The 19,347-nt window shown below is 43.8% G+C and overlaps 1 protein-coding gene across 6 annotated transcripts in view; it reads right to left on the bottom strand.

Annotated features, from left to right (window-relative positions):
• Positions 1–19,347, bottom strand: part of abl2 (c-abl oncogene 2, non-receptor tyrosine kinase) — a 34,914-nt gene that overhangs the window by 6,187 nt on the left and 9,380 nt on the right. Inside the window, exons 1-10 of one of the 6 annotated variants that reach the window (XM_036141228.1) lie at positions 10,914–11,207; positions 8,234–8,365; positions 4,999–5,294; positions 3,280–3,552; positions 3,037–3,121; positions 2,467–2,644; positions 2,183–2,367; positions 1,772–1,924; positions 995–1,084; positions 628–801 (exon numbers count right to left, since the gene is read on the bottom strand). In XM_036141228.1, the coding sequence (XP_035997121.1) occupies positions 628–801; positions 995–1,084; positions 1,772–1,924; positions 2,183–2,367; positions 2,467–2,644; positions 3,037–3,121; positions 3,280–3,552; positions 4,999–5,294; positions 8,234–8,365; positions 10,914–10,986 (1,639 nt within the window). In that variant the 5' untranslated portion in view covers positions 10,987–11,207. Of the gene's footprint in view, positions 1–627; positions 802–994; positions 1,085–1,771; positions 1,925–2,182; positions 2,368–2,466; positions 2,645–3,036; positions 3,122–3,279; positions 3,553–4,998; positions 5,295–8,233; positions 8,366–8,550; positions 9,014–10,913; positions 11,208–19,347 lie in introns of those variants that run through there. The other 5 variants (XM_036141229.1, XM_036141226.1, XM_036141227.1 and 2 more) reach the window with 5 other exon arrangements.

Here is a 19,347-nt window from a genome sequence, read left to right as displayed (position 1 = left end):
TAATGCAATAAATAACAGACAAATAACAGATTAACAGAGAACTTAGTTAGTCAAACTACTTAATATACACAAGAAAGGTTTTAGTAGAGTTTGGGAAAGCAATATAGAGATATATTTTTTTACAGAACAATTATGAAAAGAGTCCTTTAGTCTGCAGCTGAGACATATCAGCAAAACAGAGTGAAAAGCAATGATTTAACACTCAAAGGGGATAATGGAAAACAAGATGCTTCTACAAAGCATTTTTATCATCCATTATCCAAGGATGAAACACAATTCACCACTTATCCAATTCTTTTATTGCAGCTCTTTGCCCATTTGATCAAATATGTCACATTTTTTTTTACACGTTGCGATGAGAGTTTTAGTTTTGTGTTAGTCAGAAGTCACGCTGGTCCACGCATTAAAACCATCCGTTTTAACATCTTTTATTTCACTGAAATATAGTTGTACGTGTCGGTCTGACAAGCTCCAGGCGAAGCGATCAGTTGTTGGGGAAAATCACCGCCTGCCGTTTGAGCCGGCGCGCTTGCCGACGCTGCAGCTGCTTCTGCGTGTCGTCGAGGTCGGCCGTACCTGCGGGGTCATAATGTGGTGCGGGGAGAGGGTGGGCGTGCCTGGTTGTACCTGAGTGGCTGTGGGGGCTGTGGTCGGCGTGCCCGTCCAGTCCACCCTCGATGTTCTCCTTGTTCTCTGTGTGCTTGTGGAGTGTGCGGGACTTGGAAGGCAACAGGGGCGTGTCGTGACCGGCCGGCCCGCAGTGACCAGACGACGCCGTCTTACACAGCTCCTCTGCAACCTCTGGGGGGGAAGAAAATAGTTTTTCCTCTACATTTTCATCGACCAAACAAGCAGATATATCCTAAATATCCTGGTCTGTCAAAGCGGATGGGGTAAAACTGATATTTAGGCAAATCAACGCTAAGATTTACAAGCTTCAGCAAGCCAGGTTTGAGCTTAAAAATAAGCGACTGGGGAAAAAAACGATAATTACCTTCCGAAATGCTGGAGTCGTGGAACATCGTCTCAAAGGCTTGGTGTATCTCTGCGAACGAAGGTCGATCTAAAGGGCTCCACTGCCAGCCTGTCAGAAAAAGAGAAAAGAAAAAAAAAACGGTTTTAGGACAAAAAAAAAAAAAAAAGTAGGATGAAAATTCAAATGCAATGGTGTCAGATTTTCTTTAAACTAATTGCAGCTGCAGGTAGCAGCACTGCAAAAACGGAACTAAAAATAAGTAAAATGTTCCTAAAATAAGTGTATTTTTCCTTGATTTGAGCAGGTAAATAAGATGATCTGCCAATAGTATACGATTTTTGCACTTAAAATAGGAAGAATTCATCTCCATCGTCTTATTTCAAGTGCATTATATCTAATTATCTTATTTTAGGGGTAAAAACTCTCATTCCATGGGTGGATAATCTTATTTACTTGCTCAAATCTAGGACAAAAACACTAATTTTAAGAACATTTTACTTATTTCTAGATCCATTTTTGCAGTGAGGAAATGTAGAGAAAATGCAGCAGTCACATAATTTGTTGCACTATACGTAGTTTTTTTTAGGCAAGTTATCATTTTCTCTAAGCGCACATTTCTACTACTTTGAGCTCAGACACTGTTCTTCTGTAACTTTTTGACATTATTGCTCCATTTCTGCAACATTTGTGAGTGCAACCATTCAACATGAATTAGTTCAAACTTGTGGAATCTGTCTTTAAAGTGTTGCACAGCCATTTAATAAACAGGTGTTGGGTAAGACAGACGGTACTCACATGCCCTCATGAGTTCGTAGACTTTGGGCGGGCATCCCTCTGGCTGCTCCATGCGATAGCCTTTCTCCAGGAGATCGTACACCTGAGACAGATCTATGCCTGGGTACGGAGACATGCCGTAGGTGGCGATTTCCCACAGCAGCACGCCGAATGCTGCAAGAAAGAGAAGGGTTACAGAGAAGTTTTTACTAACAAAAAATGTATTTTATTGCATTAGATTGTAGTTATGAGTTGGATAGCACGTAATTGGATCAGAATGTTGGATTGGATTGAAAATAGGCAAAACTGAAGTTGTTTAAACGGGCATATATTTGATTTGTAAGTGCCTTGAAGATGCCATTTGTGGTGAACAAACCAAACAGGAATGTCATATTTGCCTAAATATGAACAAATGCACACGTGTTTACTCACCCCAGACGTCAGACTTGATGGAGAAGGTGTTGTAGGCAAGGCTCTCCGGGGCCGTCCATTTGATGGGGAACTTGGCTCCGGCGTGGGCGGTGTAGGTGTCGCCGGTCATCAGCCGGCTCAGGCCAAAGTCTGCAACTTTGACGACGTGATTCTCACCCACCAGGCAATTTCTCGCTGCAAGGTCCCTAAGGAGTGAATCCAGGAGCAGAATGTCAGGAAACGATGGAAACCCGAGGAAGACCACGCGTCCCTACATCTACAGACAAGCCGAACCGAAGGCAAACCTGTGTATGAAGTTCTTCTTCTCCAGGTATTCCATGGCAGAGGAGATTTGCGTGGCCATGTAGAGCAGCGCCACAGCGTTCACCTCCGACTTTTCACAATCTCTCAAGTAATCCAGGAGGTTGCCATGCGGCATGTACTCTGTCACAATGTAGAAAGGGGGCTCCAATGTGCACACACCTGTGGGGAGAAAAAAAAAGATACAACCACAGCCCTTCATTATAAACAACACAATGAATATAAAATAATACGCTTTTATGGAGGGATGGTCATTTGTGGTCATAGTGTAAATCTAGTTCACAATACTAGTCTATATATTATACTCATAGGATAAATCAATCAGTAAAATTCTGTCTATAATAGTATCCATCTCTATATTTATTCAGTAAAAACCATTTCCTGTACATATGGAACCATTGTTTATCCTGCACTTGCTGCTATTGCACTTCTGGTTAGACCTAAACTGCATTTCGTTGCCTTGTACCTGTTCCTGTGTAATGACAATAAAGTTGAATCTAATCTAATCATTTGGGATTCCTACCAGGATGAAAAACAAGCTGCTTAATAGTTACCAAGTAGCTGAACGAGGTTTGGGTGTTTGACCTCTTTCATAACGGCCGCCTCTTTCAGAAACTCCTCAACCTCCATAGTGTCCTCCTGCGCAGAAAGCAAAAAAAAAAGAAACCATTAGGAAATGTGCACTACCTATGACTACCTGCAGGTGGTGATCTACAGCTACTCTTAAAAAGCCCCAGCCATCTCTGCTACTTCAGTGATTGCAAACAGCTTTCACACATGAATATTCAAGTCCAAACCTTGAGCGTTTTGACAGCCACGGTGAGGTTGTACTTCTTCCACACGCCGACGTACACCTCCCCATACTGGCCCCCGCCCAGCTTGTGCTTCATGGTGATGTCTGTGCGCTCCATCTCCCATTTGTCGTGAATGGGCGAAACGCCGTACACGGTGGGCTTGTTGCATTTGGGCGCCGGGTAGTGCAGCGTGGTGACCAGGCCGTCGGGGACGGTGGAGTGGTGGTGGACCAGCTCGGCCAGGGTGGCGAAGCGGCTCTCGGACGTGACGTACACCTGAGGCGGAGGAAGATGGGGATGTAAGAGGAGAGCAGGATTTGGAGGAAAACAAGTTGTGGGCTAACCTGACAAAAGCCAGCTGTATGTTGCTCCGCCTAGCTCCACTCACATACATCTGGGACATCGCCGGTAGAAAGTGATTTCTCCAACCAATTTTATGGTCTGGCCAATCAGGATGCAGGGCTGGAGTTTCATAGATGTGACGTAGTGGAGACGCGACCATGACGTGAGACTGTTTTGATAGCAATGGCGGCTCGTCGAGGAAGCAAGCGTTAACATTGATGCTGCTATTTCTTCCGTGTTGTCCAATCTACCTAATTTTGTTTCATTAAAAGAACATCAGAGAACGGCTCTGAAGGCTTTTGTTGGTGGAAACAATGTTTTCCTAACCTGACGCCGCCAGATAGATTTGCTTCGCATATCCATCTGGAAACCTTCCGTTGAAGTAATTTTGGGAAGGGGCGAAAATACTGGTTAGCTGATTGGCCTATGTTGGTGATAGACGGGCCAAATCAACCAATCAGATCAACGAAGCATATGACGTACTCGTCAACATGCTTTGTCGTCGCTCTGTTACGAGCGACGACGAAAACACAACCACAAGCCAAGCTACTCTTGCTGCTGCAGGTAAAGGCTCGTTAGCTCAGCAAAGAAATACTCTGTGATTCCGATAAAACTTGCTCGATAGCCGCGCTAACGCTAGTTTCATCGGCTGAAGCCGCCATGTCTTTAGACTGAACTGTCGCGCTTCTCGTTGCGTCACACCTCAACCCGCCTCAAAGCCAACGCTGATTGGACGTTCGTTTGGTGAACGGCTCCAAATTTTCTTTAACGGAGAGTAGCCAGACTGATCTGCGAGTGAAACCTTGAAAGCTCGCGAGATCAGGATGGTCTCACGAGGCTAATGTTTTCCCCCTTCTCCCGACCGGATTTGGCAAGTTTTGTTTTCCGGGGCGCGTCCCCGTCTGCAGTGGACGTGCAGACGGGGACGCGCCCCGGAGCGGTTAGCGCTAACTATGTTAGGACGCCTTTAGTCCTCGACGCGGTCGGCCCGGGATCAACTCCGACCCGCGGCGCTTTGCCGCCTGTCTTCCCCCATCTTCCTGTCAGCTTACTGTCAATAAAACGCGTGCAACTAGAACCGCAAACACATTATTATTTTATTTTATTTTTTTCCTGTGTCGCTCTCACAGCGTCACGGGTTGGCTTCGGTGTGAGTGGTTGAAATAGCACGTCAATAAAGATGACAGACAAGTGGCTTATCCAATCATATGCAAGGATTTTTGATAAGGCCCCGCCTTCAGTAAAGGCAATTCCTATGGAGAGGTCCCAGATGTATGTGAGTGGAGCTAGGCGGAGCGACATACAGCTGGCTTTTGTCAGGTTAGTTGTGGGCGGCTAGTTATAAAAAAAAAAGCAGAATGTAGAAAGTCATGCCTCTACCTTTCCGTCAGTGGCCGTGTTGATGCGGTAGTGGTACACTCTCCCCTCGTATCGCAGAGAGATGGACAGCTGACCGGGGCTGCTCTCGCTTTCCCGGACCAGAAAGCTGCCGTTGATGAGGGAGGAGAGCAGGTACTCCGCAGCGCTGCGGGAGACGGGCCCGTGGTACCAGCTGTGCTTCTCCAGACTGTTGACCGGCGTGATGTAGTTGGAGGGAACCCAACCCTGGCCGTTCTTCGACCGCACCTCGCTCCACTCTCCGTTCTGGGTGTAGCCCAGCACGCACAGCTTCTCCCCTGCAAACAGGAGAGCGTATAATGTACTGAAGGCGGCTTTGATTACAGGGCAGGAGCAGACTCTATGAAAATACCTGAGAGCAGATCAGGACTTGAATTAATCTCATGAGCGATTCAGACTGATTAATTTTGTTCTGTACTTTAGAACAGAAGCTCCAAATTGGAGCTTTGAGAACAAGTCAAACAAACAAGACGAGGTGTCATGGAGACGACACACCTTTCTGTAACACCAGATCAAAGACCGCTGCAACAATGGAGATGTTAGAAAAGCACACCAGTCATACGGGGCAAGGCAAAGCCAGGCATGTAGTGACTTTGTCTGTTTTCTTTGTCTGACGTCATCGCGGGGCGCGCGAGGGAGTGGAAGACGCCAGTGCGCTGAAAGACGAACTCGGTTAGCCATAACACTGCAGGGAGCAGGGACCTGACATGCCTACTGGATGCAGGTTGAAATGAAAACATAACGAGTGAGATAGAAATCAAATTTGCTCCTTTTTTTCCCCTAAGCCTAAACAGACCTGGAAAAAAAACCACGCTGCCTACTTTTCAAGACTACGCAGGAAACTTGTAATATAGTGAGACCAAGGCGACACGTGATCATGTAGCAGGATGATTATCCACATCCAGTGGTGTCCTGTCTGCCGTCTGTGGCGCGGAAACACTGACTGCAGGAAGATCTGCCCTGGCTTTGCTTAGCTTGGTCTGGCAGGACGAAGACACCATCGCAGGCCCCCCAGACATGTGTTTCCACTGAGCTCCTCCTCTGCTCCATTCACCTGCTTTTATTACAGCCGAGCTGATCTAACGTCAACGCGGCCGTCCGAGCCAGAGAGTTTCCACGTGGAGAAAAGCCCGAGAGTCCACATGCGCTGGCACGTGGGAAGAAATCTCAGATTCACTCCATGAGTCAGGGTCTAAACATCGTTTCCATCGCGGGCGGCTGGCACAGGAAGTCTTAAAACTGATGAATTAACAGACTGCCACGTCTGAGGCTTTAGATCAGTCGGTGTCATAAGCCTGACAGTCTGAATGACTTTGCTGACTGATTACCGGCTGCTGAGTGAAGGAGAAAACGGAGAGTGTATAGTGGAGAGAGGCACAAGAGGACAGATAATTTACTTTTTTTTTTTTTTTTTTGGAAGATATGCACTGATTGGGCCTACGCCGATTTCTGGTTTACTTTGAGGTCTGACCATCCAATGCCAATTTGGACCTATTCTGGTTATTATGTAACATGTTCTGCATGTTCTTCCTTAGCCATTTCACCATATACCCCTAATATTTAACAGGAATCAGGATTAGTGAAATTACCTTTGAGGCAGACACCGGCTTAGGATGCACACAGACGACATGACACACAACAGACTTAGTATTTACAGGAGGGTTTTTTCCACACATTAGAGCATGGAAGTTCGCATCAGAGTCTGAGAGCGCTGATATCAGTCCCTCTGCGAGTGACATGAGCCATGTTGCATGGATCAGTCCCTCCTTCATGAATCTCAAGTAATGAGGTAATTTTTGTGCAGTGATCTTGAGGCTTCATTTACAGAGATGTACAATTTGATATTCCTGAGAAAAACAGTGTGCAAATAGGCGATAACAGTAGCACGATTGTAACAAATGATGGAGAGCAGTCTCCCATCAGGGGGCGATAGCAGTGGAGATGCCATCTGGCTATTCTCTGGACTCGTGCTACGTAACACTATTTACGTCATCAGATATTTATCAAACTAAAAAAAAATGCTTCAAAGTAAATACTGTTGGTTGAGTTGTTTAAAATGTTGTCATTTTCGGTTTTGATCCATTTAACAAATAAGAACTTCTAAGATAAAATATATATTTTTTAGTATTTGACCTAAAAATAACTAATCATAGGGAGAAACCGACAATTACCAGATCTAGCAAGTTTTTTGTTTCATACTTCCCTTTATTTGTAAATGCATTTATAGGCATTTTAGGGAAAAGACAGAGAAAAATGGGGTGGCAAACCAACAAACTGAAAAAAATGTGATGTTTAGTGATGACGGGACATCTAAAGTCTGATGCAAAATACCCATGAGGACGTAGCGGTCGAACTGAGCATACTGGATACCATTGCAAAGGGTTAGAAAAGCCAAATACAACCAGGATACCATACAGTTCTGAGCACACAGAAATACACAAACACATCAAAACCTTCTCCTTGATGTAATCAACAAATAGACCCTCTGGTCTGTAAAAACCTGTAGGAGAGAAGATGTGATTTTCATCCTGGCAATGACAGGGAATCACGTTGGTTAGCCACAACATCAAACATGGCTGCCAGCCTCTTAAAATAAATATTCTGACTAATATCACTCCTCGTAAAGCGCAGCCTAGTTGAAGTGTTAAAGGGAGCGCCATCATATGGTCCGGGCGCATCTCTCGTTTGTTTTAAAATCTAGATACGGGCTGCATCCGTTCAAAGGCGGATTTCCTCTATATAAACTATATATTTTTCAGCAAATGAAGAAACACACAAAACATATCCAAACAGAGGAGCACATGAATGAATCTTTACGTTAGCTTTGCTTTCTGCTTATATAATGAGAAGGTGTGACTAGCGCCCAACATTCCTCTGGATTAACTGAGCTTCATGTGACACAATAAAGTCTGAAAGGCAATCAGTAGCTCCGCCTGGATGATTACTCTGATGAGGCTTCGCTCTGACGATCTGTTGCAACAAACTCCATGTGTCTCTCGTCAGGGTGGGGTGTCGATCGCACACGTTCATGGAAAAAAATAACATTACCTGAATTACAGGTTCATGATGTTGCTAGGTACCAACACTATGGGAGGATGCACTAAAAGAATGCAGTATGGCGGGATAACAGAGTTTCAGTCTATTACATACAAACCAATTTTTTTTAATTAGGTTTAAAGAAAACAACAGATTTTCAGTTTTTTACAGGTCTGTTTACCTTTGGTGATGCTGAGCGTGTTGTCCCCGCTTGCGACAAAGTCGTAAAGCGCAACGAAGAGGTTGGGGTCGCTCTCGGTCGCACCCAGCAGGTTCTCCTTGGAGCTCCATCGCACTGCCTCGGTCAGAGCTTCTGGGTGAAAGGAGGGATTCAGAGTCAGCAAGCGACACAAATCAATTGCACAGAACAGAAAAAAAGGGAAAAAAGCAAAAAATGTGGTCCCTCTCACAGGGAACCTGAACATCTCTCCAACCCAGAGCTGCAGCGTTACGTCTGGAGCCCTTTAAAACTTTAACACCATCCTCCTGACTGTCTACCTTTCTGTCCAGTCTCCCGCCTGAACCCCGTGCGAAGCTGCAGGCCGCCCAGAGCTGCCCATTCATCTTCAAAGCTGCTGCTTGGCTTCAGGCACCTCAAAAGCATCACTTTACCCAATATGGCCGACAAAGAGCTCTGTTATCACTAGACACACACACAAAAAAAAAAAGGCTGCTGCGTCTGGCCTGAGCCAGGTAACATCTGAGGTGGGACTGTCCTTCATCTGTGTGTTTATATCAGAGAGGGAAGCATGAAAAAGGGGGAGGAGCTACAACGCAGAACGGCTGCTAATAACGCACACACACCCATCGGGACCGCGCACACACCCAACGATTAGCCGGTACATGCTGTGATGTACAGCAGCTGCTAGAGCTCCTGCGTGTCTGAACAGCTGCTGGACTGACTGGAAGAGGGCTGAGCAGGAGGAGAGGGAACAATCCCTGACAGAGAAAGCTGCTACTGGAGGCAAACACAAGTGCCGCGTTAGAAAAAGGATTCCTTCAACAGATCAAGCCCTCGTCTATTTGTTTTGTCAAGAAGGGTTTATTTCTACCAAATACCCAAAATATGACTAATCTCCTATAACTTTGCTGAGCAGGTTTTTGCTAATCCCAGCCCAACCACAGCGTGATACCAGAGAACGAGATTTAAGACTGAAAGCCGCTGATTCATTCCAGTTTCCTGCTGGACGGTCAGTCGGACTCTTTTCTCCAGCTATCAGACGCAGCTGGACACCTACTGGTGTGATCCTGCGTTTACCGCTTCCTCTGAAAGACCACAACATCCGCTTGTTTTGTTATGCAGCAGGCAATTAAACTGAGGACTGCAGAAGCTGCAGAGTAAAAAAAAATAAAATAAAAGAATGATAAAGCGCATTTAAAAGTGAGTGAATATTTGTTGTCGCATTGGAATTTCACTTGCTATTTCGCACAAGTTCAGGGGTACACAGAGAAAATGGCTGATTGTGAGAATTGGAACTAAAAGTCAACATTTCTTGCAGTGTATTTGTCCTTGATTTGAGCAGCTAAATAAGATTGGAAAGAGTATTTTAATGCCTAAATAAGATAATTAGATATACTGCACTTGAAATAAGATGATTGAGATGATTTGTTCCTATATTGCTTGCTCCAATCAAGGGGAAATACACTCATTTCAAGAAAGTTTTACTTACTTTTAATTAGTTTTAGTTCTGTTTGCAGTGTAATTAGCTCAGGAAGCCAGTAGAAAACTCATAAATCAGTTTTTTTCCTCTCTTATCAGTGAACGCACCACACCTGAGCTCTGCCAGGTTGAGATGATGACACTCGGTGTGGACGCTGGTAGTGAGTTAAGTCTCAGATAAACTGAGATAAGAAATTAAGTACAATAATAAATTAAGTACAAAAAAAATCAAACCTTCTTTACTAAAGTTCCTCTTCTCCACGCCTCTTCCTCATGTCAGGAACTTCTGTGACTAATGATACAGTTTCAAGGCTGTGGTCCGTTCCACAGAAACAGCTCTTGTATCGTCTTTATGTATAGAATCACCGCTCGATGATTGCTCACATCCATACGTGTGTTTAGGAAGAAACGATTAAACGCCACAGTGTGTGTGTGTGCGTGTGTGTGTGTGGGAGCCACATATAGGTAGATCTAGAGCTGGAGACAGACACATGAATCAGACTAGAGAACCTGTTGGAACAGATTTTCATTTTTTTGTGCAATTTTGGCAATTCATGTCTTGTTAGACATATAATTCCCAGATGGCTTGAGGTATACTGTTTTACACGGTTGCTATAAAAAGAAAAGGGGGAGAAATAAACTTCTATGTGACAGCATGGAGCTGCAATGGACAGAATTTGCCAAATAAAAAAGGTATGGAGAGCAGGTAAACCAAGATATATCAAAAATAATGTTTCAAATAAGATAAAAAGTTCCCCATCCTTAATGTTTCAAGTCATTTTAATGAGACGCCACAGGAAGTGCCAGTGCCTTGGATTTGTATGCATGGAGCACAGAGTAACGTAGCTCTGCCCCTCCCCTACCTGTTGCTGCTCCCTGTTACTCATCTGGCTGAAAAAAAGAAAAATGGCTGCTACATTTTCTCCTTTGCTTACGGCTAAAGGCAAATTCAGCCGGTTGAAAATATTTTCTTTGTCACCTCAACAGTGCGTCTCGTTGTCTTAGCAGAACAAAGGAGAACCGATACTTGCTCACAATAAACGTGACGCTGTGGTGTTTTCACTCAAAGGACCGTCATACTGATCTATGCCCAGGTGCCTTGTAGACAACACGATCTCTCCGCTTTGACAGATCGTCAGCGTGTCCGTTACGCTGCTGCCCCCCCCGACGTCTCCATATCCACACACAGGATTTGGCCCACCTTTGTTCTGGAGAAGCATGCACTGCAACGCAGCAGTGGCGGTGACCTGGCTCAGCCACAGCTCCCAGTACATCCTCCTCCTTCTTCTGACCGGTTACTCGTCCCAGTACAAAAACCAAAAAAAAAAAAAGATCCCGCCTTACAGTGTTTTCACATGATAAAACCTCAGAAGAACGCCGTTCTGGTAAAGTTGCAGGCGGGTGCCAAGTCTTTACATCATCTTGTCGATGGATCAATTAAATAATCTCCACGCGTCGTTGAGCGAAGACGCCTAACGTCCGACTCTGCAGCGGTGAATCCTCTTTTAAGCTCTTAACGCGGCCAGGGAGCAGCGAGACCTCCGAGGTCCACGTGGAGAGAGCACAGCCATCCGTGACTTGTGGTGTCTGAAGTGTGATGCACTCTGGGAGGGCAGAGAACTGGCAGAGGGAGGGGGGGGGGGGGGCTAAAAACCACGCGTGGCTGAGGAGAGCATGTGTGCAGAGAGAATGTGAAGCGGGGGCCGTAGACACATGAATGTGTCATATGGGAAAATTGGGCTCTGTGTGATTAGCGTGCGCACTAGAGGGACTGAGGTGGTGCTGTGGGCCGGCAGCAGATGGCTGGTGCTGTTCCTCCAGGGGGGAGAGGGACCACTGACCCACGCTTTGTTCTCTCACAGTGCGTGTATGGCTACAGTAGACCAACATCGTGACGACTATTTCCAAGGACCACACTATGCAGATCGGGCTGATGCTTAAGTTTAGGGCTGAGGTGTTAATTGAGTTTAGGGAAGCAATAGAAAACGAATGGAAGTCAATGTAATGTCCTCACAATGATGTATACACCAACGTGTGTGTGTGTGTGTGTGTGTGTGCAACTGCTGCAGCCGGGCCGAAGCAACTGTGGGAGCTGCTCCTGTTACACGGCTGCAGATCGCATCACTCTTCTGAGGAATGTTTTAATGATATACAGAGATTGTGCCATTCATAGCTGTCAGAGGTCTCAATCTGAAGAATCCAGATTCCAGTCAGCAGTACGCAAAAAAAAAAAAAAAAAAAAAAAATAGATCTGTCGCTAATTATTTAGCAGCATTTTAATAACTAGAAATTATTTTCACTTCTTGCCGCGGCTGGTTTAGACCCCCCACCCCCCTCTTTTTAATTTTAAATAACCTTAGAAGCCACTTAAAGCAGGATGCCGTTCACCTTCGTCCTAACCAGCGTGTGACGCCATGAGACGCTGGCCTGGCGGCGCAGTTGGCCCGCGCGGGGTTGGCCGTGTGTCGGTCCGGGTGCCTCGGTATGCGCGTGGCTGTGTGCGTCGATGCAAGCGTGCTCTGGAGAGAACCGCGGCTCTGGGCCGAGAGGCATGCCAGGCCTGCGCCCGCAGGACAGCTGCGACAGAGGTGACCCTGCTCCCAAAGCACACATAACACGCAGAGACGCATACCTGCATCGCATTCGCACAAATCAGTGCTGACACCCCCCCCCCCCCCTGCAGCTGTTTGTGCCTCCCAGCTCCAATAAAACTGCCACTCCGCCGAGCGCCGGCCACGGGTGAAACCATTAAACGGCAACAATAACATCCCTTAAACACCCTAATCGAAAACAATGCTGATTGCATCTGACGACCACGAAGCGGCGAGGTAAGGTTGTATTTTTAGCCGCCGGAGGAGAAAAACGGCGCAGCAAAGGCATCCAGAAATAGCTCTGCACATAGTGATTGTGGCGCTGAGATAATGGGCCGGCCGCCTGCAGGAAGCGCGGACAAAAAACCCCCGAGACAATGTTGCGGATGAGAGCCACATCCACAAAGACGTTGCCTGAGCCTATATGGACAGGCCAGATCACATCCTAGGACTGACTCACAGCAAACACAGGTGGGTCGGAGGCGCATCAAGACGCCGTTCTGAGACCGACAGGCAGACGGATAAAGCTTTGGGTGTTTCATTTCAGGTTCGATCATGATACCACATCAGATCACACTGCAAAAACAGAACTAAAAATAACTAAAATTTTCTTGAAATAAGTGCATTTATCCTTGATTTGAGCTGGTAAATAAGATGATCTGCCAATAGAATAAGATTTATGCACTTAAAATAGGAACAACTCATCTCCATCATCTTATATCAAGTGCAGGATGGCTAATTATCTTATTTTAGGGGTCAAAAAACTCATTTCATTGGCAGATATTCTTATTTACCTGCTCAAATCAAGGACAAACACAGTCATTTGAAGAACTTTTTACTTATTTTTAGTTCTGTTTTTGCATTGCAGTGAACCCGGGACAAAGCTTCCGCTGTTGTCAAATAACTAAATAAAAGAAGCCAAAAGCATCTAATTAAATGTGTGAACCAAGTTATTTTGAGTTGTATCCTTGTATTGCATTATATTGTTTAAAAAAAAGTAATTATTAAAAAAATGTTTTTAGCCACCTTTTGAAATGTACCACTTGATTACAGAAACCGTTACGGGTAAAGAATATTTGTCAAACCTGGAAGTAAAACAATAAAACCCGATTACACATGAAGTACTAATTCATGTTAACAGAGAACTTCTTACAGAACAAACAACCGACTAGGATTTTACAACAAACATGTTGAACCGTTTTATTTTTTTTATTTATTCAAGACATATATTGTTAAAAATTATAACGATTTTCAAGCAACTCGTGACTTCTAAAAATCTTGAGTCGCAATACAAATTTTCTTCTCAGTTTCTTTTCAGTGGCGGGTGAAAACCCATTTTTATTTCCAGCCCTACTTACAGGACTTGTTACACGCATTGCACTTTATTTCTCTAAAGTTTAGATCCACATAAAAACCTGTTTTTGGAAGTGCCCAAATATGCAGCAAGAAGAAACTCTCTGTAATAACAATTTTAGCAGTTTTCTTTTCATCCCGATTTGCTAATTTTCTTTTTGTTTAACGGTGTTATTAAAAGGAGCCGTTGTCTAAATAAACATAGTAATGGGATAAATAAAAACGTTGTCACTGATAAAATAGTTATGTTGGGTCATTCCTTCTCGAATGGTGGGGCGTGTCCACCGGGTGAACATGAAGGTAAATACAGACCATCTAAACACTCTAAATGTGACAACAGCACCCCCTGTTGTTTGGTCTGTACCTGCAGTCAGTAGTATGATGGATATACTATGAATAAACTCCTAAAGAGTACTAAACTTAAAGTAAATTAAGTTTGTCTTTAATATTAATGGGTTGATATTATTTTTGCTATATGAGGTTCATAGCTAAGAGCCTTTTATATTGTTGTTAATATTACATACCGTAGTAAAAGAGTGTGGCAATGTTAAAGCATTCTACTGGTTAGAAACGATTGTTAAATGTTATAAACAAACCCATATATGACTGTGTGTTATAAATTGTAAAAGAGACTCTGGGTAATCTTTGGAACCACAGCTTTAATGCATTAAAACGGAAAATGATCAAAGTTAAATTTCTGACCCGTTTTCTTTATTGTTGCGCCAATACCGATACCAGTATCGGACGGGGCCCCGATCCAGCACTAAAATGGTGGTATCGGTATCGGCGAGTACCAACAAATAGGCACCGATACCATTTTGATGTTTGTATGTCACTTGAACGCAGCCTTCTCTCTCCCGACTAGTATTATATATAATATAAGTTCATGAAAGTTGCACTATTTTGGCATTTGAGAGCCAAAACTCAGGGTTTAAAAGAGATTATCCAATTATTAATGTCATTTTACTGTCTTACTGTTGCACTACTATTATACATGTTATACTTTTACGAATGTTGCACTATTTTGGCCTTTGAGAGCCAAAGGTTTATTCAACTATTGTCACCCATTACAGGTAGGCAATAAAAAGTTATACTACGTAGTATGCAGTTCTTCATATATACACACATCAATTTCAAACAGATGGTATCGGTAACGGCCAATACTGCACAGCCAGGTATCGGGGCCAAAAAATGGCATCGGCGCAACACTAAAACAAACCCATATATGCCTGTGTGTTATAAATTGTAAAAGAGATTCTGGGTAATCTTCAGAACCACAGCTTTAATGCATTAAAACAGAAAATTATCAAAGTTACATTTCTGACCCGTTTTCTTGGGATGGCAAGTCTTGGCAACAGAAAACATTAGGTGATGCAAGGAGTAGGTTTATATTGGCGACGCCAATTTCCATTACCCATTAAGGTCAGAATTGCTGATTGTGATTTTGCCCATTTGTGTGACACACACGAAATGTTTCTTTTAAATTCTTCAATTAAATGTAATTAAAATGTGTGCTTTAGGTTCCTGGAATCATTTATTTGGTCTTTTTATTTTAGTTTACTAAACTCAAATCAAAGTGCATGAATGAATATAGAGTTTGTTGGGCAAAGAAGGGTTGAGACAAATGTATTTACTGATGAAGAAATAAAAATGGTAATGGATAAGCCAATATCCTGTTAGAGCAGTGAAGAAACGAGCTGATTTGGATGACTGCCGACATTGTGATTTGGAGCATCACCAGAACAATAAATAAGAAAATCCTTATTGTAAATGTGTAAATGTTAAATGGCCCTGTCATAAATAAGCCAGCAAAAAAGATAAATGATTTCGTTTACCTTACCACAAACCCTATGAGATTACCATTAGCATTTTGGGATGCAGATAAACAGTAACAGCGTACAGGCAGTCGCTGTAAATGAGTCAATATCATTGACGCTTCTGAAGACTTGCTCCATGTTCATATGAAAACTTATACGAGTCAACATTTTGAAAACTGTGACACACACTGCAAAAACTGAACTAAAAATAAGTACAATTTTTGTGAAATGAGTGTATTTGTCCTTGATTTGAGCAGGTAAATAAGACTATTTGCCAATGGAATAAAATTTTTCCACTTAAAATGGGAACAATTCATCGCCATCATCTTATTTCAAGTGTAGGATGTCTAATTATCTTATTTTAGGGGTAAAGATACTCACTCCATTGGCAGATCATCTTATTTACTGGCTCAAATCAAGGACAAATACACTAACTTTAAGAACATTTTACTTGTTTTTAGATCCGTTTTTGCAGTGCAGATCTCAGGCATAGAAAACATACTTTATAGATATTATGCAATAACGTCACATCATAACATGTGTGCGCATGTCCTTTGCATATAGCCCACTGCATTTCTTGCAGCAGACTCATAACTCTTGATGTTGCAAACCTGTCTGAAAAAAAAAATTAAAAAAATAAAGCTGCACATGAACGTACAGGCCCCTTGGATGGCTGCCGCGTAGACTGTCTGCGAGTAAACACACCAGTGAAGTCAGGGAGCAGACAAATCAGCCCGGACCGCTGAGGCAGAGCAAACATCCAGGAGCGGACCAGAATGCCAGTCGGCTCTCACCGACCTGCCCCTCTCTCCCGGGCCTGTTATGGCTTAGTAATGGGCTTTAAGTGCTTCCCCTCTACGTGTGCTGGAAACAAAGCTAAGTGCTCCTTTATATGACAGGAGAGAGGATGACTAGCATATGATGACTTCCAGAGAAAAAAAAAAAAAAGAAAGTCACCCACTCAGCTGTAGGATTATTCACGGACAGACTGTCAGTTTAATAGACCCCATCTCTACATAATGTATAGTTTAATACATTTAATAAACCAACAGGAACTCCTAAAAGTTTAGTTCAGAATAAATAGGACTGCAGTTAAAGAATATTTCAGTAATCATGTACCGTATCAAATAACTTCAATTAATCGGATTTATGATAAATATAGCAGGGTTCTCGCCAGTGAGTTTCAGCATAACGGTCCCGTCAGGCTGAAAGCTGTAAAATTACGCTGACATTATGAGCGTAACGGTCAGCACGACATGGATGTTACAGAGCAACATTGAAAGGTCGGTAAAAGCTCTTGAACGTGCATCAGAAGTTATAAACCTTTGGGTCTGGAGTCAATCTTGGGCTGAAGTGGTGGTATTACGGAACAAAGCTCTCCATTTACCCATCCGCCTACGTCCTGAGCCTCACCTGTGGTTATGAAATATGGATCATGACAGAAAGAATGAGATCCTGGAAGCAAGTAATGGAAGCGAGGTTCCTCTGGAGGGTGAGCTTTGTTATCTGGGAGAGGGGGGGCGGCTTAAATAAATTTTCTTGTGTAGTTGGGAGTCTCGAGGAGTGCAAAACTCTTGTATGTAGTCTGTCAAGGTGTGGCGTAGATATCTTTATGATTTTCTTGGGTCTTTTACCAAGACGAGTTGCTCTCAGACACACCTCAGAACAGGGGAACGTGGAGGCAAATTAATGAGGAATTCAGACCAAAAGCGTTGCAGTTCCACTTTATGTAGACCACAGCTGAATGATTTCAATGTGAAAAGAAAAGCCTAATATGTTCCCTTTAAAGGCTTCATTTGAGGTGGTCTTGGCATCTGATCAGGATGTCTCCTGGGCGTCTCCCTTCTGAGGTTTTCTGGGCACATCCCACTGGGGGGGGGGGGGGGGGGGGGACAACTCTCTGAAGGGACTATACAACCCGTCCGGCTTGGGAACACCTTGGGATCCCACAGAATGAGCTGGAGGATGTTGCTGGGGAGAGGGATGTCTGGCTTTCTCTCCTGGACCGGTTGGGCTTAGATAAACAGAGGACGATGGACAGACAGACGGACGGATGGATGAAACTCTCACCAGGACATTTTCTTTCCATAAAAAAAAAAAGCCAACTAGGTGAGGATGCCTGTGGCAATAAGTGTTTTTGTTTATCCACCTTATTTTTGACGGAAACATGGAGGCAGCGAGTTGACGTTTGTGTGTGCGAAACTTCCGCCCGCTCACTTCCTGTCAGTGTTTAGCTAGCTGAGAAGCGACTCATGCAGCTACTGTGTCTCAAATTACTCGTCATTATTACTTCGAGGAAGGCCGGGATCGTTTGTCAGGTTAGAGGCTGTCATAATAACGCGTGTAAAAGAAAGGTTTACGTGGAGCAGGAGTGTTTTAATCATCGACCGTAAACAAGAGCTGTGGATACGAGGCGCCCTACTTCATTCACCCTCAGCCGAAGAAGGAGGAATCCCTTCGCCTGTGGTTAAAAGCTTAAAATCTGACTAAACCACCGAAACGACCGTATGTTGTTTTCATTTTGTGGACAAAAGACCGACAGAGGAGCACACGATTTAAACTATTAATTTAAATTTAAAATTTTAAGCCAAAACATGAAGTGGGCAGAATGTTTAGATGTCCACTTATAACATCAGTTTAATCCCAAACATTACAAAATTAACTGACCAGCAATCTAATCACGACGAGCCAACGGCCAGTATGTTTCTGAATCAGATGATTCATCAGCCTACCTTCCATAAGATCACCGCTGCATGACTGAAGGCTTCCCCTGGAGTCGCAGCATCAGAGCGCTCCGGTCGTCTCGGTAGAGCCGATTGATGCAATCAGGATCCAGCAGAGTGAACGTCGGACTAGTTTTGGCTTGAACGGACATCAGCCTCCATGAATACCAGGTTATCCATGTTGATATTAATTAACACCGATCCAACTTTTTCACTGCGGAGGTTTGCTTCGGTAAAGTCGCACTGCAGAGCCGTCCGCACCAAGTGACGACACAAAACAGGTTAAAATGTCCTCGTACGTTATATAAGTCCACTTCTTCATGTCACCCTCTCAGTCATGAATAGTTTGAAGCTGTGGCCCTGACCTGCCACTTCGATTGCTCTGCAATTTTTGACAGTGTTGCCGCGACAGTTGATCATTTACGTCAAATTAATGTTATTTGGCCGAGGGAAGCGCTGAAACGGAAGTGCGGCACACACAAACGGAAGTTGGACCCATAGTTACTTCCGCGTTCGAAAATAAGGTGGATACACACAAGGCAACAAACTCAAGGAAGCAGAACACAGCCTAAAACTCCCTGTTTGTCCTGCCAGAGCGCAACAGTTAAAGTTGATAATTTGATAATTTCCCCCCATAAAAGTACTCCTGGACCAGTACCAATGTTTTTATCTTGATTCTGAGCCTGGACCTGCTGGAGGTTTCTTCCTGTTAAAACAAAGCTGTTTCTTTCCACTCTCGTCACATGCTTGCTCAGCAGAAGAGATCACTACAAGGCCAGTGAGACGACACAATCTGTTTGCCATTGTTAGAAATGTTTTAACCAAATGCCATTATGAACTGAATTTAACCTGAATTACGTTTGTTTGACTGGAATCTATGCGGTTACATTTTTATCCATCTCTGTGACTATACTGGACTGATTTGCTTATATATTTCTAGACATCAGTTGGACCCGTTTGTCTTACAGGTATCTTAAAATAACATCCGTTGTGATTTGGCACTAGTCAAACAAAGTCCGCCAACGCACGATCCAACTGTAGGAGCATATCTGCAGCATTAAACAAGAACTAGGTTTCCCTTCTGAAACTCTTGAAGATCTGTGTGTAAAGACGTGGTCATGTGGTATTTAGCAATTTTACTTGTTTTATAT

Source organism: Fundulus heteroclitus, chromosome 9 (assembly GCF_011125445.2).
Source record: "Fundulus heteroclitus isolate FHET01 chromosome 9, MU-UCD_Fhet_4.1, whole genome shotgun sequence".
Classification (NCBI taxonomy): Eukaryota; Metazoa; Chordata; class Actinopteri; order Cyprinodontiformes; family Fundulidae; genus Fundulus; species Fundulus heteroclitus.
The sequence above is the reverse complement of the archived record's forward strand: the minus strand, read 5'-3'. Positions and strand labels throughout refer to the sequence as shown.